The sequence below is a fragment of the Grammomys surdaster genome, unplaced genomic scaffold (assembly GCF_004785775.1).
Source record: "Grammomys surdaster isolate TR1022 unplaced genomic scaffold, NIH_TR_1.0 99, whole genome shotgun sequence".
In the NCBI taxonomy this organism is placed as follows: Eukaryota; Metazoa; Chordata; class Mammalia; order Rodentia; family Muridae; genus Grammomys; species Grammomys surdaster.
In genome coordinates this window covers 14,461,236-14,483,840 of record NW_021604578.1, presented here as the reverse complement: position 1 = coordinate 14,483,840, position 22,605 = coordinate 14,461,236, and the positions used below count along the sequence as shown (strand labels likewise).

Genomic DNA, 22,605 nt, shown 5'->3' with positions numbered 1-22,605 from the left:
CAAGCTTCTGGGAAGCATTGTGTATTGCTGATATTTCTTTTTCTGGAAAATAAAATATTAATAATAAAACTATGATACAAACTTGGGTGGTTAGAGTTATAATGTCCAGAACCATCTTTAAACGTATTACCTAGTAATAGTTTTAAGTCAGTTTGGAAGCTGTTAAAGAAATTTGTAAAATATGTCTATGTAAAATTTGATGTTTTTTCTTTAAAGAGAAGAAAAGTGCCTTATTATTTACAACTTGCATGCATAGGTGTTCCATAGTACTCTGTACTATTGGGTTAACCTGATATTTTCATTCTAGTATCAGTAATGCATACCTTTGGAAGATTTTAAGAGAATACTCACAGTAGTGATAGAACTGAATAGGGATCTGTGCACATACACAGAAGGCCAGCAAACCTAGGCTTCAGTGATGAAAGAAAGTTTCATGGAAGATGTGGCTCTTGAGGGGACCAAAAAGGAGGGTCAGCTGCTAGAGTCCTCCATAGAGAGAAAGCAGGAATTATGAGATCCCGAGTGAAAGATATTGTCACATTCTATACATTAATAGTATCCTTATCTGTGAGAATATGTATGGGTTGGAGATAGAGGTGCAGTTTGTGGTACTTAAGGGGAGTGGGTGTGAGAAGTTAGGTTAGAGAGATTAGAAGGGACCAACTGGAAGAGCTCGTATATCATATTGTAGTTCACTGTGTATTGGAAATCTTTTGAAAGATTTTAAGGAGCATGGATGATATAAACCTATGTGTTACAGAAAAACTGTTCTGGCAGCTGTACAAGACAAAGGAAGAGTGAGACTAGTGGTCAGGACTTAGGGTACTAATATGAAAATAGAAAAATGTAGAGGTCATACTCCATCATAGCACAGCAAAGGAACACGGACTCCAGTGTAGCTTTGGATGGGTTTCCCAACCCCCATTTTTCCTATCTCAGCATTCATTAGTTACTCATTTTACTTATCATTGTTAGGTAAACCATTTCTATGCTTTAAAGATATTTCTTTTTCTTAAGACTGGGTCTCACTTTGTAGCCCTGGCTAGCCTCTAGCCTACTCTGTAGATCAGACTTGTCTTGAACAAACATTTTTCAACAGATTTTTTTCTTTCTGTTTTTGGATTGCCAAGTTGATTAGTGAATTCATCATTCTTTGATTTCTTTCTGTATTCATCACAGGGTCATTTTCTTCTTTCATAGCTGTTTAAGGGGTCTTTGGAGTTCTCTGCTCATTCTACATACCTTCTTATTAAGTAAGGTTTAAAAATCTCCCAGACTTTCAATTATATAAAGTATTTTGGTCAAGAATTAGTACTAGAAAAAGTACATTTAAATCACTTCAACCATTAAAAACAATTCCTTAGTAAACACTGGAAAGGTTTGATTTGATCTTTATATTGAGTAATAAAACTAAATAGGGATATCTGTTTTATATCTAATAAAACTAGACTCTAGTTACAGTTCTATAAACATTCTTTTGAAACTAGATTTCAAATATTTATTTTGATATAATTTTCCTTAGTTTTCCATTTATATATAATATTTTCCTTTATGGTTGTAAATGAAATAACTTTTTTACCCTATTCTAAAACATACTTTTGATATTTACATCATTTCCTTTGTCTTTTTGGTAGTGAGCCTTGGTTTTAATCAGTGATCATCTCTCCAACCTGCATTGTCCTTTTAAGGACCAATTGTACTAGTTCAGTGACAATTTTATTTTCCAATGGTTTTGGCATGAGTTAAACACTTTCAAATTTATTTCTATTGCTATCAAAATTCTTCTCTTTGGAAGAGCCAGGTATGGTGGTATATGTCTTTAATTGTAGCACTCAGGAGGCAGAGGCAGGTGGATCTCTGTGAGCTGAGGCCAGCTCTGTCTACTTAGTTAGTTCTAGGATAGCCAGGGCTAAGTAAAGAGACCCTATTTCAAAAAAACAAAACAATAATAAAAAAATTATATCCTTGGAGGTGGAAGATTAACTTTGACTTTTCCAACTCTCATTTGGATTACCGAAACTATTTTCTAAACATTTCTCCTTGTTTTCTTACCACTAGTATACCTGGTTCAGTTTCTTATCATCTCTTGCCTAAACTAGTATGTTGATGTTCTAACTAGGTTTCCTGTCTTCAGGTTTAATCTTCCTGTTTTCAATCAAATATGTCTCCTAACTATTTGTCTTAGTTAGGGTTACTATTACTGTGAAGAGACACCATGAGCAAGGTTTTTTAAAGGAAACATTGAATTGGAGCTGGTTTACAGGTTCAGAGGTTTAGCCCATTGTCTCCATTGGACAATGCAGGCAGACATGTTCCTGGAGAGATAGCTGAGCGTACTGCATCTGGATCAGCAGGCAGCAGGAAGACAGAGACACAGAGCATTAGAAACATCAAAGCCTCCCCAGTGACACATTTTCTCCAAGACCTCACCTATTCCACACTTCCTAATAGTGTGACTCCCTGATGACCAGCCATTCAAATCGATGAGTCTGTGGGACATTCCTGGTCAAACCACCACAATAGAGCTATGGCTATATCACATTTCCAAATGCTTTCCTGGCTTCCAGTGTATGGGAATGTCGTAGAATTCTGTGTTCCAGAGTGTCACTAGATCTTACTAAGTAAAACAATCTATGTTTAGTAAGTGTGGGAAATGGCTGGCTGTGAAATAAATTGCAATATATTTCATTTGCATAGATAAAGTAGGAGATGTAAATTTGCAGATATACATTCCCAGCTAGCTTGCTGTGAGGAACTAAAGTTTATGTCGGGATATGCTACATAAAACCCTTTGGTTCTGGGTATATTCATGCCATACTCATGTCTAAATTATTTTATAATTTAATTATTAAAATATGAATTAAAATTTTAAAGTAACAATTTCTGTCTACTTTGGAAACTTTAGCGAGTCCAGGAAAAATGAAAAAATATGAAAATAAATCATTATTATTTTTCTACCCAGGGATAGTGGAATGTTTTTTTAGCCCTTTGATATAGATAATGCTGTTTCTCTATATTTCTATTACCTAGTCACATATTTATGAAATAAATATGCATTTTTTTACTACGTGCAATACCTTTAGATTCTAGTACTGTGGCAATTATTGAACTCCATAGGTCCTTACTTCATAGACCTTACTTTCTTTATTTTTTATCTTTTTTTTTCCCCCAGAGCTGAGGCTCGAACCAAGGCTAGGCAAACACTCTACTACTGAGCTAAATCCCAAACCCCTAGCCCTTACTTTCAAGACAGGACAGAGACAGTGAAATGAACAGGAAATAAACAAATGGATGCCACAAACTAAAGTGTAGCAGATCAATACAGCAATTGTAAATGGTTACAATATTCAGACATTTATTTAGTAATTACCAAAAGGTTGAAATATTGTTTTAGATGGCAATAAGATCCATTTATCAGTTTTAGGAAGAAAAGTTACTGTATTATATGTTTATGAAGCAAATTTTAATATTCTATAATATATAAAATATTAAACTGAGCAAAGAATAATTTGAAGAATTACATTTATTTTTAAAGAAAACAAGTTAACTTTGTATTTAATTTTTTGGCTAGACTTATTTAGTTACAAATCATTGTGTTAAGCATTATAGAAGAAATTTAAAACGTATTAAATATAGACAGAGGATTCTAATGAGTTAATTATGTTGAATTGATTTAAACGCAAAACAGAATATTATCTATTCTCTCTATATACACATATCTAAATATCATAGATATTATTCCTATACATCTATTCATATTCTAAATATCATAGAAAATATATAATTATATATGTTACATAATGTCTTTATTGGACATTTATAAATAAATAGTTAAACATCTCATAATCAAAGTAAAAGAACTAGAATTGGCACAGGACACACTAATTCCATGTTCTCAACACAAAGGAGATTCATTTGCTCCAGAGATACAAAGTCAGGGGGTAGGAGACAAAGGAGAAGGAAGGAAAGGGGAAAGGGAGGACCAGAAGGAATATTTTCCCAAGTGTGACAAAGGACTGCCTCTGGGTAGAGAGGGGACACACTGTGGCCCTTAGGCAAATGGCAGTTTATTAAGGGAAAGGGGGAAACGCCATATTACGGTGAGATTTTTAATTTTGATTGGGTAGATTGGTTAGAGTAATCAAAATTGGTTAGGGTAACCAAAAGATGACTTTTAGTTGCTAGATTCCAAAATTTTATTAGCTGGACCTTGGTAGTGCCTGAGGAGGAGCAAGTGGCAAATAAGGGAATATACCTTGGTGGCTAGCTTTAGGAATGTAATCTAATGATTTTTAGCAAGGGGAAGAAGAGTAAAAGGCAAAACCTGTTGGCGCCATGTTTGCCATGGTCAGGCCAGTGTTTGTCATGCTTGTGCCCATTAGAGCCCTTCACAAAGAATTTATTGTCTGATATAATGACAGCCAAGCAACCTAGCAATTTAAAAAGCTAAAATTATAACAATCAGAATGGTTGATTGTAGCATTGATAAGCAACATCACCATTTAGGATTCAGATGTGTCTAAATAATCTTTCAATGCTTTGAGTTAAAATAAATAGAAATTGAATGGATCAGAGAAGTAGAAATGATCAAATGAATGGTACTTAAATTCTGTGTTTAGATAGTAAGCTGACTGAAAGATTAGTTATAACTTATCACAAGTCATTAATTTATATAACAAATGACTAATCAGGAGAGACTGGAGTTATACTAATATGAAAAAATCTTGGTAATATTTCACAACAGTTTTTGTTATAAGTATAGTGTCTTATAACACTATAAGGATTGAGGATTGGAAGCCTGTCTAGATGGATGGTATACTTAGCTTTAGCTAGAGCTGGATTTTCACGTGGCATTTTGACTGAAGGATAATCTACTTCCTCATTCCCTTGGCTCTTCGTAGCATTCATTCTTTGTGGTTGTAGATAGCTTTAGTTTTGACTGGCCTGCTGGTGGGAACCTATAAGTCCTTCTCTTGAGTCAAAAAAACATGATTGCATGCTTTCTCCAAGGCAACAAGGAAGAATCCAGAGTCAGCAAATGCTACAGTATTGTATATCATGTGTTTGCACACATATAATCACTTGTATTCCAAGTTGTGGTTCTATTCATACTCAGAAAAGTGTATAAAGACAGGGTTATTGTGGTAACCAGTTTGTTTGTCAGAAACAGACATGAACAAACCCTGTTTCGAGCAGACTTTTTAAAGAATTGTTATGTCCCTGTCTTCCTTGACCTTTAGAAATACAGATAATTAGTTTTATATGAAGTTCCAAAGTATTTAACTGTTTCTTCTCATGATCATTCCATTTCATTTTACTTTGTAAAATTTCTTCAGTCTGTCAACGCAAGATTTTAGAAAGGCAAAAGCTAATGGGAAAATAATTAAAATAGTGCTACTTTCTGTCAATTATATATTAATTTAAAATTTCCTCATTAAATATTTTGGCTACTGGAGGTGATAAAAATGTTCAGTTCTGCATCAAGACATGAAAGAAACATGTTACAGTCCTTTGCCTAGTAAATTTATATAATAAACATAAATATGAATATAAAGGAAGTGTTTACAATGACATACAACTAGAAACTTTCCTCAGTTGGCAAACCTGATTTTTAAAAAATGAAAGATATACTGGGTGAACCATACCAATTATGGTTTTAAAATAAGTTTATTGCAACCCACCTAAGACCCTAGGAACAAAAGAGGGAGCAGATAAGAGCAAAGGATGGGGAGTTTGCTGTGAAACTTTGTCTCCTAGTAATGCCAGAGGCTACACCCATGAATTTTCACCAACATGACAGCCTAACCATGAGTTAAACAATAGACATGAGTTAAACATGAGTTAAACCAATAGACATGCCAAAGTGATTGGCGGTGATGGTAGTGGTGGTGGTGGTATCTATGTGTGTGTATGTGTGTTGCATTTACCTCCAACCCAACACAAATAATTTCAGGGAACTGTGGATGCCGAGAGTATGAAAAATTGTGTTTTTAGGGAAGAGCATACTAATTGGTTATTTAATACTAAATGATCATTTCTGAAAACACAAGTTACAAGTACTAGTATATAGACTGAGCAGGATATATATATATATATATATATATATATATACATATATATATGTATGTATATCTCCATGTAACATGTTATATATACACATATGCATGTAATAGTAATTAATGAAAAATGAGGCCATGAATTCAAGAAGGATCAAAGAGGAGTATATGGGAGGCTTTGGTGGGAGTAAAAGAAAAGGAGAAATGATATAATTATAGTCTCAAAAAAGTATTGCTAACATATCTTTCAGGTCTCTATTAATAGCTCTTCCACTTATTTTATTTTACCTATTCTATTTCCCAGGTGTGTGTCTAAGCATATTTTTTTGTCTTGTGTGGATGCATGTGTGTGTAGCATGCATGTACTTACAGAGAACCCATGTTGATGTCAGAAATCTTCTATTTCATTTCTACCTATTTATTAAGTCAGGGTCCCTAAGTTCAACCTATAGCTCATATATATGACTAACCTTGCTAGCCAGCTTGCTCTTGAAATCTCATTAAAATTATGAGCGCGTTGCCTCATCACCTGGATTTAAGTGGTTTATGAGGGTCTGAACTTGGTCAAGCATCTTGTTTACACGCTCTAACCAGTGAGCAACCCCACTTTTAGACTTTAGAAAAGCAATACTCTGAGTTTTCAGCCAACTTAAATAGTTTTAGACATTAAAATTCTGTGGGAAATCTAATTCATAACATTTTTCAATTGAGAACAGATTTTTTTTTTTTTGAGAAACGACTTCTTTGTGAATCTGTGGCTATCCTAGAGCTCAGTCTGCCGATCAGGCTGGCTTCAAACTCAGAGAATCACTAGCCTCTGCATCCTGAGTGCTGGGAGTAAAGGTGTGTACCACCACTGCTCTTTAATTAAGACATTTTAGCAAGAGCATCTTATCATAACATGGGTGCTTTTTCACATGAGGGATAGATACTGCAGAATCACTGTTTTCGATCAGCATGCTTTTTGTCTATTGAATTTAAATGGTTTGTTACAGTGTATGTTCCAAATATAAAGGTATTTTTATAATGTAATTAGCTACTAGGATAATATGAAAGACTTATTCAAAAGTCTACTAACTAATTCATTTTGTACTATATCTATTTCAATTTATGGTAAGTTTAATGTTCAATCTTTTCAGATAACTAACTTGAAGATTTGAAATTTTTGTTATTTATACATTTCTTTATTCTCTTCCTTTATTTTAAATATCAAGATCCATTCAAGGTTTTATGAGAAGCCTACCTATATGAGATCTCTTATATAAATGTATTTGGTTAGTGCATTTATCTGAATTACTTAATTATTTTTATTGTAGATCTCACAGGAAGTGGCAAACCTTGGTGGCTGAATAAGACATCGTCTTTTCCTTCTTTACTACCAATTAATGACACACATATTCATCACAGACAGAGAAGATCTGTGAGCACTGAGAGATTTGTGGAGACACTAGTAGTGGCAGACAAAATGATGGTGGGCTACCATGGCCGTAAAGACATTGAACATTATATTTTGAGTGTGATGAATATTGTAAGTTTGATCCCTTTATATACTGTGTTTTATTTAAGATAATGAACTTTTACTAAAATACATAATGATAAAATTTTATTTGCATGAAATGGTAAAAAATGAATTTGTATTATTTTAATTTCTGCTTGGGATTGAGCCTACAACTTGTGCATAGTAAATATATATTTGCTCTGCCATGGAACTGTAATTGTGCTGACTTTCCATCCCCCAGACTAAAACTTTGTCAACCAACTTTTTTTTTTTTGAGGCAGGGTCTCTTTCAGTACATAACCCTGGCTATCTCAAACTCACTATATAAGCCAGGCTGCCCTTGAACTCAGAGATTTGCCTGACTATAGGCATGTATCACTATACCCTGTTGGTCAATTAATTTTTGCATAGAAAATAAAATTGATAATGTCTCATTATTCATTTTTAGTAAGTGTGAATGGTTAAGTCTTATCTAAGAAACTTGAAACATCAGCTCATACTATAGATTTGTGATGCATACAATTCATCTCTAGGAGAAAATACTTATTTTTATAGACTTACATAAAATCCTTTATCCAAAGCCTCTTGAAGTGGTATGGGTAAAATAATATATTTTAATATACACCATAAAATCATAAAGTTACATTTTATCATTTTAGAAATTCAAACTATCACCCCATTATTTTTGTCTGACTTTTTGTCTTTTCTTATTTTCTGGAGGTCAGGTTGCCAAACTTTACCGTGACTCCAGTCTAGGAAACGTTGTGAATATTATAGTGGCCCGCTTAATTGTCCTCACAGAAGATCAGGTAAGAATGAATTACTTTATACATCAAAACTCTTAGGCTATGGGATTATAATTATGAACAGATATATTTCTTTGTTACTTCACCTAGCAAGTGCTAGTTAAATATATTTAACTCTAAACTTTTTTACGCAATATTGAGATATTTTTAAATAATATACATCTCATGTATTATTAAAGTTTCTCTTCATATGTGCATACTTGCTACATGTTTCAGAACTAAGGATGAGCATTTTATTTGTATGGCTTACCCGATGATAATGGTTTTGGTTGACTTTTGTATGCTGATGAGCTCATATATGTTCTCTTTACTGTTCAAGTTGAAAGTGGAAGGAAAGTCTGATCAGTAATAAATTAAATGAACACTAGGTCAGATGTTCTGGAGATAAAAATCGGCAAGAGATTCTTCTAGAAACCACTGCTTCTAATTATAGGCCCACTTTAGTTTTCAAAAGTTTTGACAACTGACCTTAGTAATTTGTTTGGAACATTTCTGGTATGCATGTTGTATTGCAGCCAAACTTGGAGATAAACCATCATGCAGACAAGTCCCTCGATAGCTTCTGTAAATGGCAGAAATCCATTCTCTCCCACCAAAGTGATGGAAACACCATTCCAGAAAATGGGATTGCCCACCACGATAATGCAGTTCTTATTACTAGGTATGGTTTGCTGCAAGTATTTTTCCTTTGATTGTTGTGTTTGCTTGATATTATAACTATATTTGGTTCTCTCTACGACTCATTTAGGAAATAAGTATAGGAAGAGCAAAGTAGGAATTTATTTTTCTATTATTGTGAAAAATGTAGTTTATTTATACTTGTATCAAATGAACTAAATAAGAAAAAAATAATTAAGATTTAGTTCAGAAATATAATAAATAACTTTTCTTCTTGTAAGTCCAATTTGTAATGTTTAGACATACAGGTATCATTTTTTAATTAAAGAAAATACTAAAAGCAAGATTTTAAAGTATGAGAAATAAGTTGTCACTTTTGGTTACAAAATATAACAATTTTTATGTACTTCCTAGTAGTGTTGATTTATGTTAATTTACTAAAATGGAGGAAGATATTCATTGTCTATTTAATTACATTATTTAAAGTAAGCATTTAAATGGAAAGAACCATATCCAGAACTGAAGAAATAACTCAGTGGTTATTAGCCCGTTTTGCTCTTGTAGAAGACCCAGTTAAGTTCCCATCATCCACACTAGGCTCTTACAAGTTCCTGTACCTGCAATTCTTGAGAATCTGATAACTTCTATGGCTACTGGAACACAAATTACATACATTCACACAAATAAATACATGCATATAAATAAAAAACTTTAAGAAGCAGATTTATCATACTGTTTATAAAGTTTCTCTCTCAAGAAAAGTCATTACCCTATAATAAGCCAATGGATTTATTCACTGCTTTCTAGTTTTACAAAGCTCTTTATAATTTTTCTCAAAAACTGTATAGTGTTAGGATTTTTTTCATGATTGAAATAGAGAAACTTAATTAAAGTAGTTAAGTAAGTGTTTTAAGGTCATTCAACTAAGGAATGAAAAAAAAACACAACTAATCCCTGATAATCTTGTTCTCTTTTTACTATTTTATACCCCGTAATTCCTTCCTTTTTTTTTTTTTTTTTACTTTTAAGACTGGAGTCCCTATCCAGGTGTCTTCTTGTCTCAGCCTCCCAAATAGTTAGGCCTGCAGATGTATAACCACTTAATTGTTTAAAAATAAAAGACAAATGTTACCAATAATGAACAGTCAGTACATAGAAATTTTATACTGTCTTGGCTGAGTGAAATAGCTTTGTTATTTTATTTGCTTTCATTTTACAGTAACAGATTTAATGTATCCATGCATATGCTTGGAATCGATATTCAGTAAGATAATGTGGCTTAACTTTTAGAAAAAAATCTGTTAACTACATCATAAAGTTTCTGAATACTTTTTAGCTAATTTCATCTTCTTCATATTAGAAACTAGAACATTTTATCATATTCTTGCTGAATAAAGCTAGATTTATACTTGTGGTGTTGCAGATGTCTGATAAATTCTCTAATTCCTTACTGTATTGATACCTGAAATGCTCCCAAATCTGCTTGAGGAATTAAAAAAAAGGCCTGAAATAATGCTAATATAGAAACTTGTCATTACTAAAATAAATGGATATAGTTAGTGTTAATGAAATTATCACAGGAAAATATCCTATATAGTTATCAAAATGATTATAGATATTTACACGGTTTATGTATTTCTTTTCATTCCATATATAAGCACAACTATACAATTTCAATATATTTCCATTGGATTTTCACCTTTTTGAGCAAATGATAGAAGTTACCTTAAGGCTACATATTTACAAGTATTTAAGTAAGTAGATTTGAGCAGTTCACCACCCTACAACATTCAATTCTGAAGTTACCAAGATAGTTTTCTAATTTTCTCTTGAGTTCTTTGCTATGTAGGTTACTTTGAGTGGCATTTTGATGTTTGAGATTTGAACATAACTTTTTCTCCTTCATTGTCCCTGGTGTCCAGTCATACTAATATTAGAAATACCCTCAGGATTTAATAGATCAAGACAGAGTTCACCTCTCTTATCAATCCATATTGGCTGATGAAATAGAGGTAACAAGAATGCCTTTTTTGGTGGATGTGAAGATGACTCATTCAGTAAAATATTTGGAGGGGAATTACTAGGACCTGAGTAGAGATCCCTACCATTTACATAAAAACCCAGGTGCAGCAGTTCACGTTGATGGGCAAGTGATCACAGAAGGATGCTGCTCGAATATCCGGCCACTTCCCCAAGTGGCTCTAGGTTCAGTTAGAGACTCTGTCTCAAGAAATAAGGTAGAGAGAAGCTAGGAAGATAGTAGATAATAAGGGTCCTTCTGTTCTCGCAGAAGACCTGGGTTTGATTCCTAGGACCTGGGCTTGATTCCTAGCATCCATATAATGGTTTACAACTGTCTGTAGTTCCAGTTCCAGGGATCTGACATCTTCTTCTGGCCCCTGTGGGGACCAGGAATGAATATTGTGTACACAGATACGTGGAGATAAGTACTCATGCACATAAAAATTACAAATAAATAAATCTTTAAAATATATGGTGGAGAATGACAGAGGAAGACATCTGACACTGGGCTCCTGCCTCCATGCTCCATGTACACACATGCACTTGCACACACAAGCACATACACGAACATGTTGGAGAGAAATGCCTCTTTGGGACAGTGTATTTTAAACTACTATTAAAGCCTCAAGGTGATATTACCCTATTTTATTGCCTCAAGGTGATGCTAGCCTGTTCACTTTGGTAATGTCTGATCAAAATGAGATGATTACCAACTTTATTATTTATATAGTTTTTTTTTTCCCAGCGAGGGAATGAGAGTTATCAGTTATCAGCTGTTTGAAGTGAGTGCTGGAAACTGAACCTGGGTCCTCTTTAAAAGCAGCAAGTGCTCTTAACCTATGAGCCATCTCTCCAGTCCCCCTCATTAGGCTATTTTTCAGTAAATATGCTTTTATTATTTTTCATTAATGAAAAACATAGAACTCATAAGTACATCTTAAAATATCAAGGCAAAGTTGCACACTACGTCAAATAATTTGGTTTTTAATTAAAATTGATATATTTATCCTCTCAAGGGAAAATTCTCTTTAAAAACTAAGATTAGAAGTCATATACATAATTTATTTGTCAAAATGTATAATTTGTTAGATTTATCATACTCATAAAAATGTGCAACCATTACTGTATTAGAGTTATGCAGATATAAGACTTACTAGAGGAATTGACTCACATGATTATGATCTGAGAAATCCCAGGAGAGGCTGTCTGCACTGGGACTGAACTCGGGAAGCTGGCAGTATAACTTTCTCTCTTCAGTTGAAGGCCTGAGTTCTTGGACAGCTAACAGCATTAAGTACTAGAGTTCATATGACTAACCGCATGGAGTTCTGGTGTGTAAGCACAAGAGAAGCCAGTTGATCAGCACCAGCAAGAGAGGAAGTCATCTTTTCATTCTGCCCTGGCCTCCATTTGATTGGGTGGTTCCTTCTTACATTTAGGGTAGATCTTTCTTTGGTTCGTTTCTTCATGAGGCCACTTCCTCTGGAAATATCTCTTGCTGGTGTAATCCTATGTTCTTACCCAATTGTTACCTAAAATTAGCCATCTTGACTACCAGGTATTAACATTTCTTTCTTTTTATGAATATTTTGATTGCCCCTGAAAAAATACCTTACACCAATTAGCAATCATTTGTCTTATCTCCAGTGTTAGCGAGGCACAGTGAAATCACTGATCTGGACCACTCCATGGGTAGAAGAGATGGTTTACTTAGGTACAAACTTCTGGGCTGCCTCAGAGGAGAGAGCAGCATCCATTTCAGGAAAAGTCCTGTTAGTTTTATTGGGACAGAGCGCCGCAGAAGGCAGCATAGCGGGCCAGAGTAGCCTGAGGGTTAGATAGGGACTTACACAGTCTTACCCAGGGTTAATATGGAGCTAGATTCAGTTTGCCCAAGGTAGTTGATGCTGGAGGATGAGAAGGGGAAAGAAGTAGTGTCTTTTCTGGCAAATAAAAACTTGTATTATCAGAGTTTTGAGGAATACTAAAGTTTTTTTTTTTTTTACCTATTAAGATTCTATTTACCTTGTTTTTAAAAAAATCCAATCTGTTCCATCATCTTAGGACATGGTCAGCAGTACTGCCATTTGGGGCCTGCCTTGTGACCTAACACAACACTAGATTGCCAGTTAACTACATTCTTCCTTTAGAGGTTTGCTTATTCTAGATATTTTGAATAAATGGAGACATATATGTCCTTTTGTGTTTGACCTATTTGTTTGTAACATCATGTTTTCAATGTTCAGAATTAGCACTTGGTTCCTTTTTTATTACTGAATGCCTTTCTTTTAGTGGGACACATTTTAATTGATTTCTCAGTTGACTTTTAAAATGGTTTTAAACATTTATCTGGCTATTTTGAATGATGCTAATATGAATGGTGTTACTGTATATCTTTGTGTTCGTGTATGTTTTAATTTCTGCTGAATATATGCATAGGAATGGATCTTCTGTGTCACAAGGTAACTGTTGATTCTTGTGAAGAATTGAACGATTTTTTTGAAGAGGCTGTATTGTTTTAATATTTCTACTTACAATGTATTTTAATTCTTTAGCACTGGCCATTCATTACCTTTTATTTTTATTATCATCATATAGTATGTGTAGGGAAGTATCTTACTGTGATACTGATTTCATATTCTATACTGAGAACTATTTTGATTTTATTTTCTTGTGCTCATTGGTCATTAGTGTATCTTACTGTATCTCTTTTGGAGAAATATTAATCTAAATTCTTTGTTTATTTTTTACTTATTTGCCTTTTTATTGTTTACTGTTCTATAATAGCCTTTTATGATTCTATATGAAATATGTTATTTGCAAATACTTTCCTGACTTTATTTATTTATTGTTTTGTGGTACTATCGGGTTTTGAACTTTCCATGCAAGGTAACGTCTTTATTACTGAGGTATACCACTGAGTCTTTCTGATGTTAATTGTTTTGGAGCACAAAACTTTTTAGTTTGAATGAATTACAAAATACTTTTGTTGTTTATATTTTTAGTGACATATCTAAGAAGCTCATCAGTTAATCCAAACTCTTAAAGATTTACATGTAAGGATCTGTACTTGATTTGCAGTTTGCTTGTAGATCTTTTGTTCATTTTGAATAGAATATTATATATGATGCAGACAGGGACAAGCCCTTTTTGTTCTTCTGTATAAAACGCATTTCCACAACTTTTTATTTTAATTTCACTTGGATCATCACAAAACTTTCTGTGTTTGGGTCACATTTCAAGTAGTGTTAATAAAGTTTTTGTCTGTTGCCCATAGGAAACCAACAGAAACTTTACAGTTTTATTTGCTTTAGAGTAGTGGGAAAAAGCTTTCTCTTAACCCTCTTAAAATCCTAACTTAGGTCTGAAAATTAAGTTGAAAATGACAAATGAACAGAAGAAAACCATACAAATTTATTTGATGAAATTTTATGTGATACAAGAAGGAAATAAAGACCTAAAGAAACATTTTTTTCTGTTTTTTTTCTTTTATTGAAAACAGATTTCCCACATAGTATCCCATATAGTGTATACTCAGTGGTATACACTATATCTTGGTTATGGTTTCCCTCCCTATACTCTTCTCTGTTACACCCCATCTTCTCTCCCATCTGGATCCAGCCCTTTCTGTCTCTCATTAGAAAACAAACAGGCTTCTAAGAGATAATTATAAAATAAGAGGAAAAAAAACCCTAAACATCGAAATTGGATCAAACAGACAAACAGAAGGAAAAAAGCCCAGGAGAAAGCACAGAAATCAGAGACCTACTCATTCTCACATTTGGAATAAAAACCACTAAACTAGAAGCCATAATGTGTATGCAGAGGATCCAGTGTAGGCTCTGTGGATGCTACCTCAGCCTCTGTGTGTTCATATGTGTTTTGATCATGTTGATTTAGAGACAATTTTTCCTCTGTGTCCTCCAAACCCTCTGACTTTTATACCTTTTCTCCTTCCTCTTGCTCAGGCTTTCCTGAATCCTGAGGGGAGGGATTTGTTAGAAACATCCCATTTAGGACTGAGAGTTTCAAGGTCTTTCATCTTCTGCACAATGTCTGTCTGTATGTCTCTGTATTTGTTCCCATCTGCTGTGGAGAAAGCACCTCTGATGATGGCTGTGCAAGGCACTGATCCATTAGAATAACAGAATGTCATTAGAGTCATTTCAACATTTTGTTTGTTTTTGGTTTTGATTTTTTTAAAGAACAATAGTATTTGTTTTAATACTAGGTTCCTGGGCTATCTAATCTCAGGTTCTTAGATACTCAAGCAGTGTTGAATATGGTTCCACTCATGAAGTGCAGGCTGGTTAGCATTGCAGATCAAAGGGCTCGTGGCTGAGGTTGTGGCTATATTTCTGTTTTGGTAGCATGCAAAGTACCTTCCTGTACCAGAGATACTACCATGAAAGCTTTATGTAGGCACCAGCTTGACTTCTCTTGTTTAATGAGTATATTGAAGTTTTCTTGTCATTAGCTTGTGAAAGGCAAACTATAGTCTTGGCAATAGCCAGTGTTGTTTAGGAATTCCTATGGGACCACTTTGGCCAACAACTGAATTAGATGAAACCTAATCCTGATACTAGAAGCTTTATCTGGTGACAAGAGATGGACTGTTAGGGCTCTGTTTCCCCCATTACTTGGTGATTTCATTTATATTACCTTTGGATATATATGTCTATATTTTAGGAAGTTCCTACAGTATTAGGTTTCCATACCACCCCTCAAATGGTCTTTAATTTTAGCTGTCTCTCCCTATAATCTCTCTGTCCTTTTCTTCCCTCTACCTCCACACTTGATATTTGCATTCTAGCCCCTCCATTAATAACTATCTATTCTATTTCTCTTTCCTAATGAGATTTATCAGTTTTCCCAGTCTCTTACTCTATACCTATCCTCTGTTTCTCCAGATTGTACTTGGTTATAATTGATTTAAAAGCTAGTATCCATTTCTAAATGAATATATCCATGGTTGTTTATCTAAGTCTGGGATACCTCATTCCATCCATTTAGCTGTGAAGTTTATTATTTTTTTAACAACTGGATAATACTACATTATGTAAATGTAGCACATTGTCTATATCCATTGTAAAGAAGCTTGTTAAACTGACTTTTTTATGCTGTTGGATGAGGTACATTGAATTGTCAAAGTATGTGATAAAATATTAATATTTTAGCTAAGAATAGTAAATTAAGGAAGCTTAATCAGCAAGATTCGTTCACCCTGATAGCTTTCATCAACCTTGTCCCTGTATCTTTACAGATATAGTATGTGACACTTTAAGGTATTGTGACTTGCCTTCCAGAATATGTCTAGAGAGTCTTTTCTGTACATAAAGTTTTTAAATTCTTTCAGTTGAACACATTCAATGTAGCAATGCACTGTATTTTATTTTTTTAAATTTTAAACGCAATCATTAATATTTCATATATGTCTGTTGATTAAATTATAACAATAGATTTAGGAACAAGTAGAGCCAAAAGAAATTGTTATTGTTCAGAGAAGTAATAGACAAAATTTAAAACACAGGTAGATATAGCAGTCTTCATTACCCAGAGTAAGCACAGAGAATACAAATTTTTATTGATACTTTGTTAATAATTAATTTAATCCTTTTCACTTGTAAGCACATTCTAATTTTATTATAAAATTACTTTTACAACCATTAAGTACAAATATAATATATATAATTATACATACATATATATATATATTTAAACATTTTATTTGTTTACATTTCAAATGATATCCCCCTTCCTGGCTACCCTTCCACAAATTCCTCATCCCATTCCCCCATCCCCCTCCTTTACCTCTATGAGGGTGCTTCTCCACCCACTCACCCACTCCCACCTCACCGCTCTAGCATCCCTCTATGCTGGGGCATTGAGCTTCCACAGGACCAAGGGCCTCCCCTCCACTGATGTCAGATAAGGTCATCCTTTGCTACATATGTATCTGGAGCCATGGATCCCTCCATGTATACTCTTTGGTTGGTGATTTAGTCCCTGGGAGCTCTGGGTGGTCCAGTTAGTTGATATTGTTCTTCCTATGGGGTTGTAATTCCCTTTCAGCTCCTTCAGTCCTTCCCTTAACTTCCTCCTGTCAGCAAGTGCTTCTTGGCATCAGCAATAGTGTGAGGGTTGGCTGTCTGCAGATGGGATGGATCCCCAGGTGGGGTGCAAAATATCTATGATACAACCTACGAACCATATGGAGCTTAAAATGAAAGAAGACTAAAGTATAGGTGCTTCAATTCTATGTAGAAAAGGGAACAAAATAATCATAAGTGATAGAGGGAGGGAAGGACCTAGGAGGGAGAGAGGAGGGGGAGGGGAAACCAGGGAGGTAGGATTAGATATTGTAAAGGACAGAAGTACAGAGGGTCAGGAAATTGAATAGAAATATGTAGAAGCTGGGGATGAAGAACTGGGGACAGCCACTAGAAAGTCCCAGAAGTCAGGGAAGCGAGAGACTCCCAGGACCCAACAGGGATGACTTTAGCCAAAATACCCAGCAAAGGGGAGCTAGAACCTGTAGAGACCACCTTCAACAGATAGTCATGGCCCCTGTTGAGAGATGAGGCTACCTACCCATCTCAAAATTTTTAACCCAGAAATATTCCTGTCCATAGGAAAGACAGGGATAAAAAATGGAACAGAGACTGAAGGAAAGGCCATCCAGAGACAAACAAAATTTTTAATGCGTTTAGAAACTGAAGATATTAGATAAAAATATACTTTGGAGATATAATGCATTATCTAACTTAATTGTACAATTAAGAGTATTTTAATACATTGCTTATATTTTGTCAATTTAAAATATTATACTGTTTATAATTGGATATTTGTAGATAATGTTGAAAAAATTTACTTTAAATATTCCTGTTGTGCTTGTTATTGAGAATGTTTTTGAGAACCCAAGCAATGTATTATCGTACTGAAGAAAATTTCCTAGGAAAATTGTGATTGATTGATAGTTTATGTCAAGGCTTGGAATCTTGCATGAAAATCATTCCATGTTTTCATTTATTCACTGTCTTGAAAGTGGAATGAGACACAGAAATACAGGGTTACAACAGATTCCTTTAGAGAAACCATGGTCTTGTGAGAAAATGTCCAGTAGAGTTTGCCTCTAGTTCTAGCCATGGTTTCTTTAAGATGGATGCCTGTTGCTAGGTACTTAAGAAAGGCTAGAAACTGATAAGAAAAGTAAGTTAATTAGTTGCTACAGATAAGTAAGCACATTACCATTTGCTAGATGAGTAGGTTAATGCTGTATATTAATAAACTGCAAATGGTAAATAAACATAATTTGCTAAACAATATTTATGCAGTGATGCTATGGAGAATATCATGATACACATAAGAAGAGAATTGTAAACTATTATTTTTAATTTTCAGTTGCAAATAGTTTATAGCAAATATGACATTTTGAATTAGTCTTAGTCTTTAGTTACTTTTTTGTGTTTTTTTTTTTAAATTAATTAATTAATTTATTTTAAACTCCAAATTTTATTCCGCTCCTGGTCCACCCTCCTACTGTTTCACATCCCATACCTCCTCCCCTCCCCCTGTCTCCACGAGGATGTCCCCACCCCCACCCCACCAGACCTCTAAACTCCCTGGGCCTCCAGTCTTTTGAGGGTTAGTTTCATCTTCTCTGACTAACCCCAGACCTGGCCGTCTTCTGCTGTATGTGTGTTGAGGACTTCATATCAGCTGGTGTATGCTGCCTGGTTGGTGGTCCAGTGTTTAAGAGACACTCAGAGGTCCAGGTTAATTGAGACTGCTGGTTCTCCTACAGGGTTGCCCTCCTCCTCAGCTTCTTCCAGCTTTTCCCTAATTCAACCACAGGGGTCAGCGGCTTCTGTCCATTGATTGGGTGCACATACCTGCATCTGACTTTCAGCTGCATGTTGGATTTTGGAGGGTAGTCATGATAAGTCCCTTTTTGTAAGTGCTCCATAGCGTCAGTAATAGTGTCAGGTCTTGGGGTCTTCCCTTGAGCTGGATCCCACTTTGGGCCTGTCACTGAACCTTTTCCTCAGGCTCCTCTCCATTTCCAACCCTTCAGTTCTTTCAGACAGGAACAATTCTGGGTTTTGACTGTGGGATGGCAACCCCCTCCCTCACTTGATGCCCTGTCTTCCTGTTGGATGTGGGCGCTAACTTCACTTTCCTTAGTGTCTGGCATTTCATCTAAGGTCCCTCACTTTGAGTTGTGAGAGTCTCTCATCTCCTAGGTCCCTGGTGCATTCTGGAAGGTCAGTATAGTTTTAGCAATTAGTTTTAAATTATCACTTGAAATCAAATATGTTTCAAAAGCAATATCTTTTGTTTTGGCAATGATTTTTAAATAACTAGGTATTATATTGTGTCTTCAATATAAATCAACTAAAATTTTATTGCTAAATAGATATATACAAAATACTGTTTTGTAAAATTTATTTGTATAGAAACATAATATTGATGTTGTGTGCCTATAATTGTGTAAGGACCTTAAAGCAGTTAAGGTAAGAGTAATAAATTTACTGCTTGGAAAATACATATAAGGCATTGTTTCATTGTATACATCATATGTTTATATATGTATATTTACATATATAATCAAATCAATGATGTTTGTATATGTGTAAGTACATGTATATGCATATGATTGTATGCATGCTTATGTGTATATTGTCAGAACTTTTGCATGTAACTATGGTCCTAATCCCCTCTTTCAAGGACTAGCATTATAAAAAAGTTATACTGCAATAGAATGTGCCTTTCTAATATTACAAATTAACTTTTCATTTATTTTAAACTACATATCCTTTCAGAATATTGCATTAAGCATTACAGATCTTCCCTTTTTTTATTACTTTCCTAACTGTGTGACACATTGGTGAGTTACTTTGTGCTTTAATTATTACTAATATTTTCTGATAAGTGAAGATTATGATAACATCTTTTTTATAGAGTTGCATATAAATTAACTAGTAAAAGTGCAGCTTAGCTGATAAAAGTATATCGCTTAGAATAGTTGTTAGCTCAAGTTGGTATTTGAACTGATAGCTATTATTAATGTTGAATATTTCAGTGAGATTGGCTAGGTAGGAAGCTCTGGTATACATAGGAGGAGATTTCCCCCCTCCTCTTTCTCCATACTCAAGTGAAAAGAGAAGAAACTAGACTTTTAGCTTGTGACAATGTACCATGAATCCATATTTATTTTTGAATCATAAATGTTTAAAATTATGTATTAAATTATTTTCTTTCTTCTTTACTTGCTATAATTTATGCTTGAATAGACTTGAGCCAGTTTTTCTTAGTTTATGTCAACCTCCAAAACTCTCTTGTTAATTTATAAGCCAAAATGAGAACCACAAGGCTTCTTTAGACTAGAGCAAGCATTGGTAGCAAAGTAGGAGGCAACTGGTGCATGTTGCATGTATGTATGTATGTATGTGTACCACATATTTGTCTAGTACCTAGAGAGGAAGAAAATACTCATGTACTGATAGAATACTTATAGGTAAGAGTCATTTTTAGAAGTCTGGTCTTTAAACCCTTTCTTCCAACTAGAAACTTTTTATTAAAAAACAATTCTGAAAAACAAGATGTACAACCACTATGGAAAAGTGTAAGAAATTCCTCAAACAAAACAAAAAAATTTTAGGAGACAGGAAATCTTGCTACTTTGTATATGTACAAAGGATATGGAATAAGTATTTTGAAGAAGTATTTTCAATCCCATGTTCATTTTACGTATGTAGAATTATCCTAAGTATCTATCATCAGATGAATAAAGAAAATATGAGATGTACAGACAGTGAAATACTACTACACTTTAAGAAATTATTGTTATAACATGCTAAGTGATATAAGCCAAACATAGAATACTAACAGTGGTTTCACTTATATGTGAAATGTAAAAAGGAAAAAAAATTAAAGAAAAAAATTGTCCAAATTACTTCCCAAAGATGACTTTTTTATTAAATTTATAAAAAGAGAAAGAGTAAAATACTAGTTTCTAGACATGGTAGGAGATTTAGGAAGATGTTGGTAAGAGTGCAAAGCATTTATTTAGATAGAAATAAAGTAAAGAAATATAGTATATAGTCATTGAGTATAGTTAATAACATATTGATTATTGAAAATTGCTAAGAGAGTGGATTTTGCTTTTTTTTTTAAATTTTATTATTTGAGTGAGATATATATATAATGTGTTCTTATCATTTGAGTCTTGCACACGTATTTGTAATGTGTTTTTATCTTTTGAGGGTTACACACATTATGCATAATGTGTTTTTATTGTTTGAGAGTTGTACACATATGTATAATCTGTTTTTATCATTTGAGGGCTACACACATATGTGTGATGTGTTTTTGTCAAGTCCATCCCAATTCTTCCCTTGTAGTTCGTCCTCTGTACTTTATTACTTTTTCCCTCTCCAATCCATCTGTGCTTTTTTTAATGTTAAATTTTATTATTTGATTTTATACATATAGTTGTTTTGTTGCATGTATGTATCTATGTGCACCACATGTGTGTCTAGTACCTGGAGAGGGCATCCCTTGAAGTAGATTACAGATAGTCGTGAGCCATGGTATAGAAATTGAGTCCAGATCCTCTGGGAGATGAGGCAGTACTCTTAAGTACTGAGCCATCTCTCCATCTCCTGTGTGCTTTATCTAAAACCCACCCATTCTACTTAGTACTGCCACTATATGCATATGTGTAGGGCCATAGACTGCAGAATGGGTAGCATTTCTGGGGCCACATTGCTGAAGAAAAGCAGCCCCGCTTCTTTTTAACAGACATTACTTGCCAGTAGTTCCTTATCTAGACTTATCTAGTTCCTTATCATGTGGGACTTCATGAATCCCCCTCATCCACACTGGAATTTTTTTCGGTGCAACTGTTCTGTATGCTGTCACAATCTCTGTGAGTGCATTCATGCCTCTTCCCTGCCATGTCCAGAAACACTGTTTTGAAGCAATCTTCTTCCATATCTGGCTTTTGCAATCTTTGCACTCCTTTTGTGATGATCCCTGAGCTTTAGAAGGAAGGGTGAGTGATGTAGATATCCATTTTATGGTTTAGTACTCCACAATAAGGATGGACTTTAAGCATTTCTTTGCTTCTACACAAAAATAAATAAATAAGATAATACATATGTTAAATAGGTTGACTTAGCTATTGTACAATGTATCTATGCAATAAAACATTATATATTGCACATATCTGCAACTTAATTTAGAAGAAGATAACTAATAATTATCATTACTTATAAATTCTGTCCATATTTATTTAAGTTAATGACTTATGAGTAGTTTGGTATACAGTACCTGGTAATTAAGAACACACTGGCATTTTGCTTAGTTACGTATAAACTCTACAACTTAAGCATTTATGCTGTATTCCAAGATTTTCACCAGGATTGATCTTCAACATTTTTTTTCTGCTATTACCACCTAACCTATTCTCCTTCCTCCTTCCTACATCTGAGGCTGGAGTGATAGGCTAGCACTCCTCTTCCAATGTACTAAATTGAGGAGAGAGAGAGAGAGAGAGAGAGAGAGAGAGAGAGAGAGAGAGAGAGAGAGAGAGAGAGAGAGA

At 34.2% G+C, this 22,605-nt stretch overlaps 1 protein-coding gene across 1 annotated transcript in view; it reads left to right on the top strand.

Annotated features, from left to right (window-relative positions):
• Adamts6 (ADAM metallopeptidase with thrombospondin type 1 motif 6) overlaps positions 1–22,605 on the top strand; it is a 221,770-nt gene that overhangs the window by 25,819 nt on the left and 173,346 nt on the right. Inside the window, exons 5-7 of the mRNA XM_028783635.1 lie at positions 7,373–7,584; positions 8,280–8,363; positions 8,876–9,021. Coding sequence (XP_028639468.1) covers positions 7,373–7,584; positions 8,280–8,363; positions 8,876–9,021 — 442 coding nt within the window. The remainder of the gene's footprint in view (positions 1–7,372; positions 7,585–8,279; positions 8,364–8,875; positions 9,022–22,605) is intronic.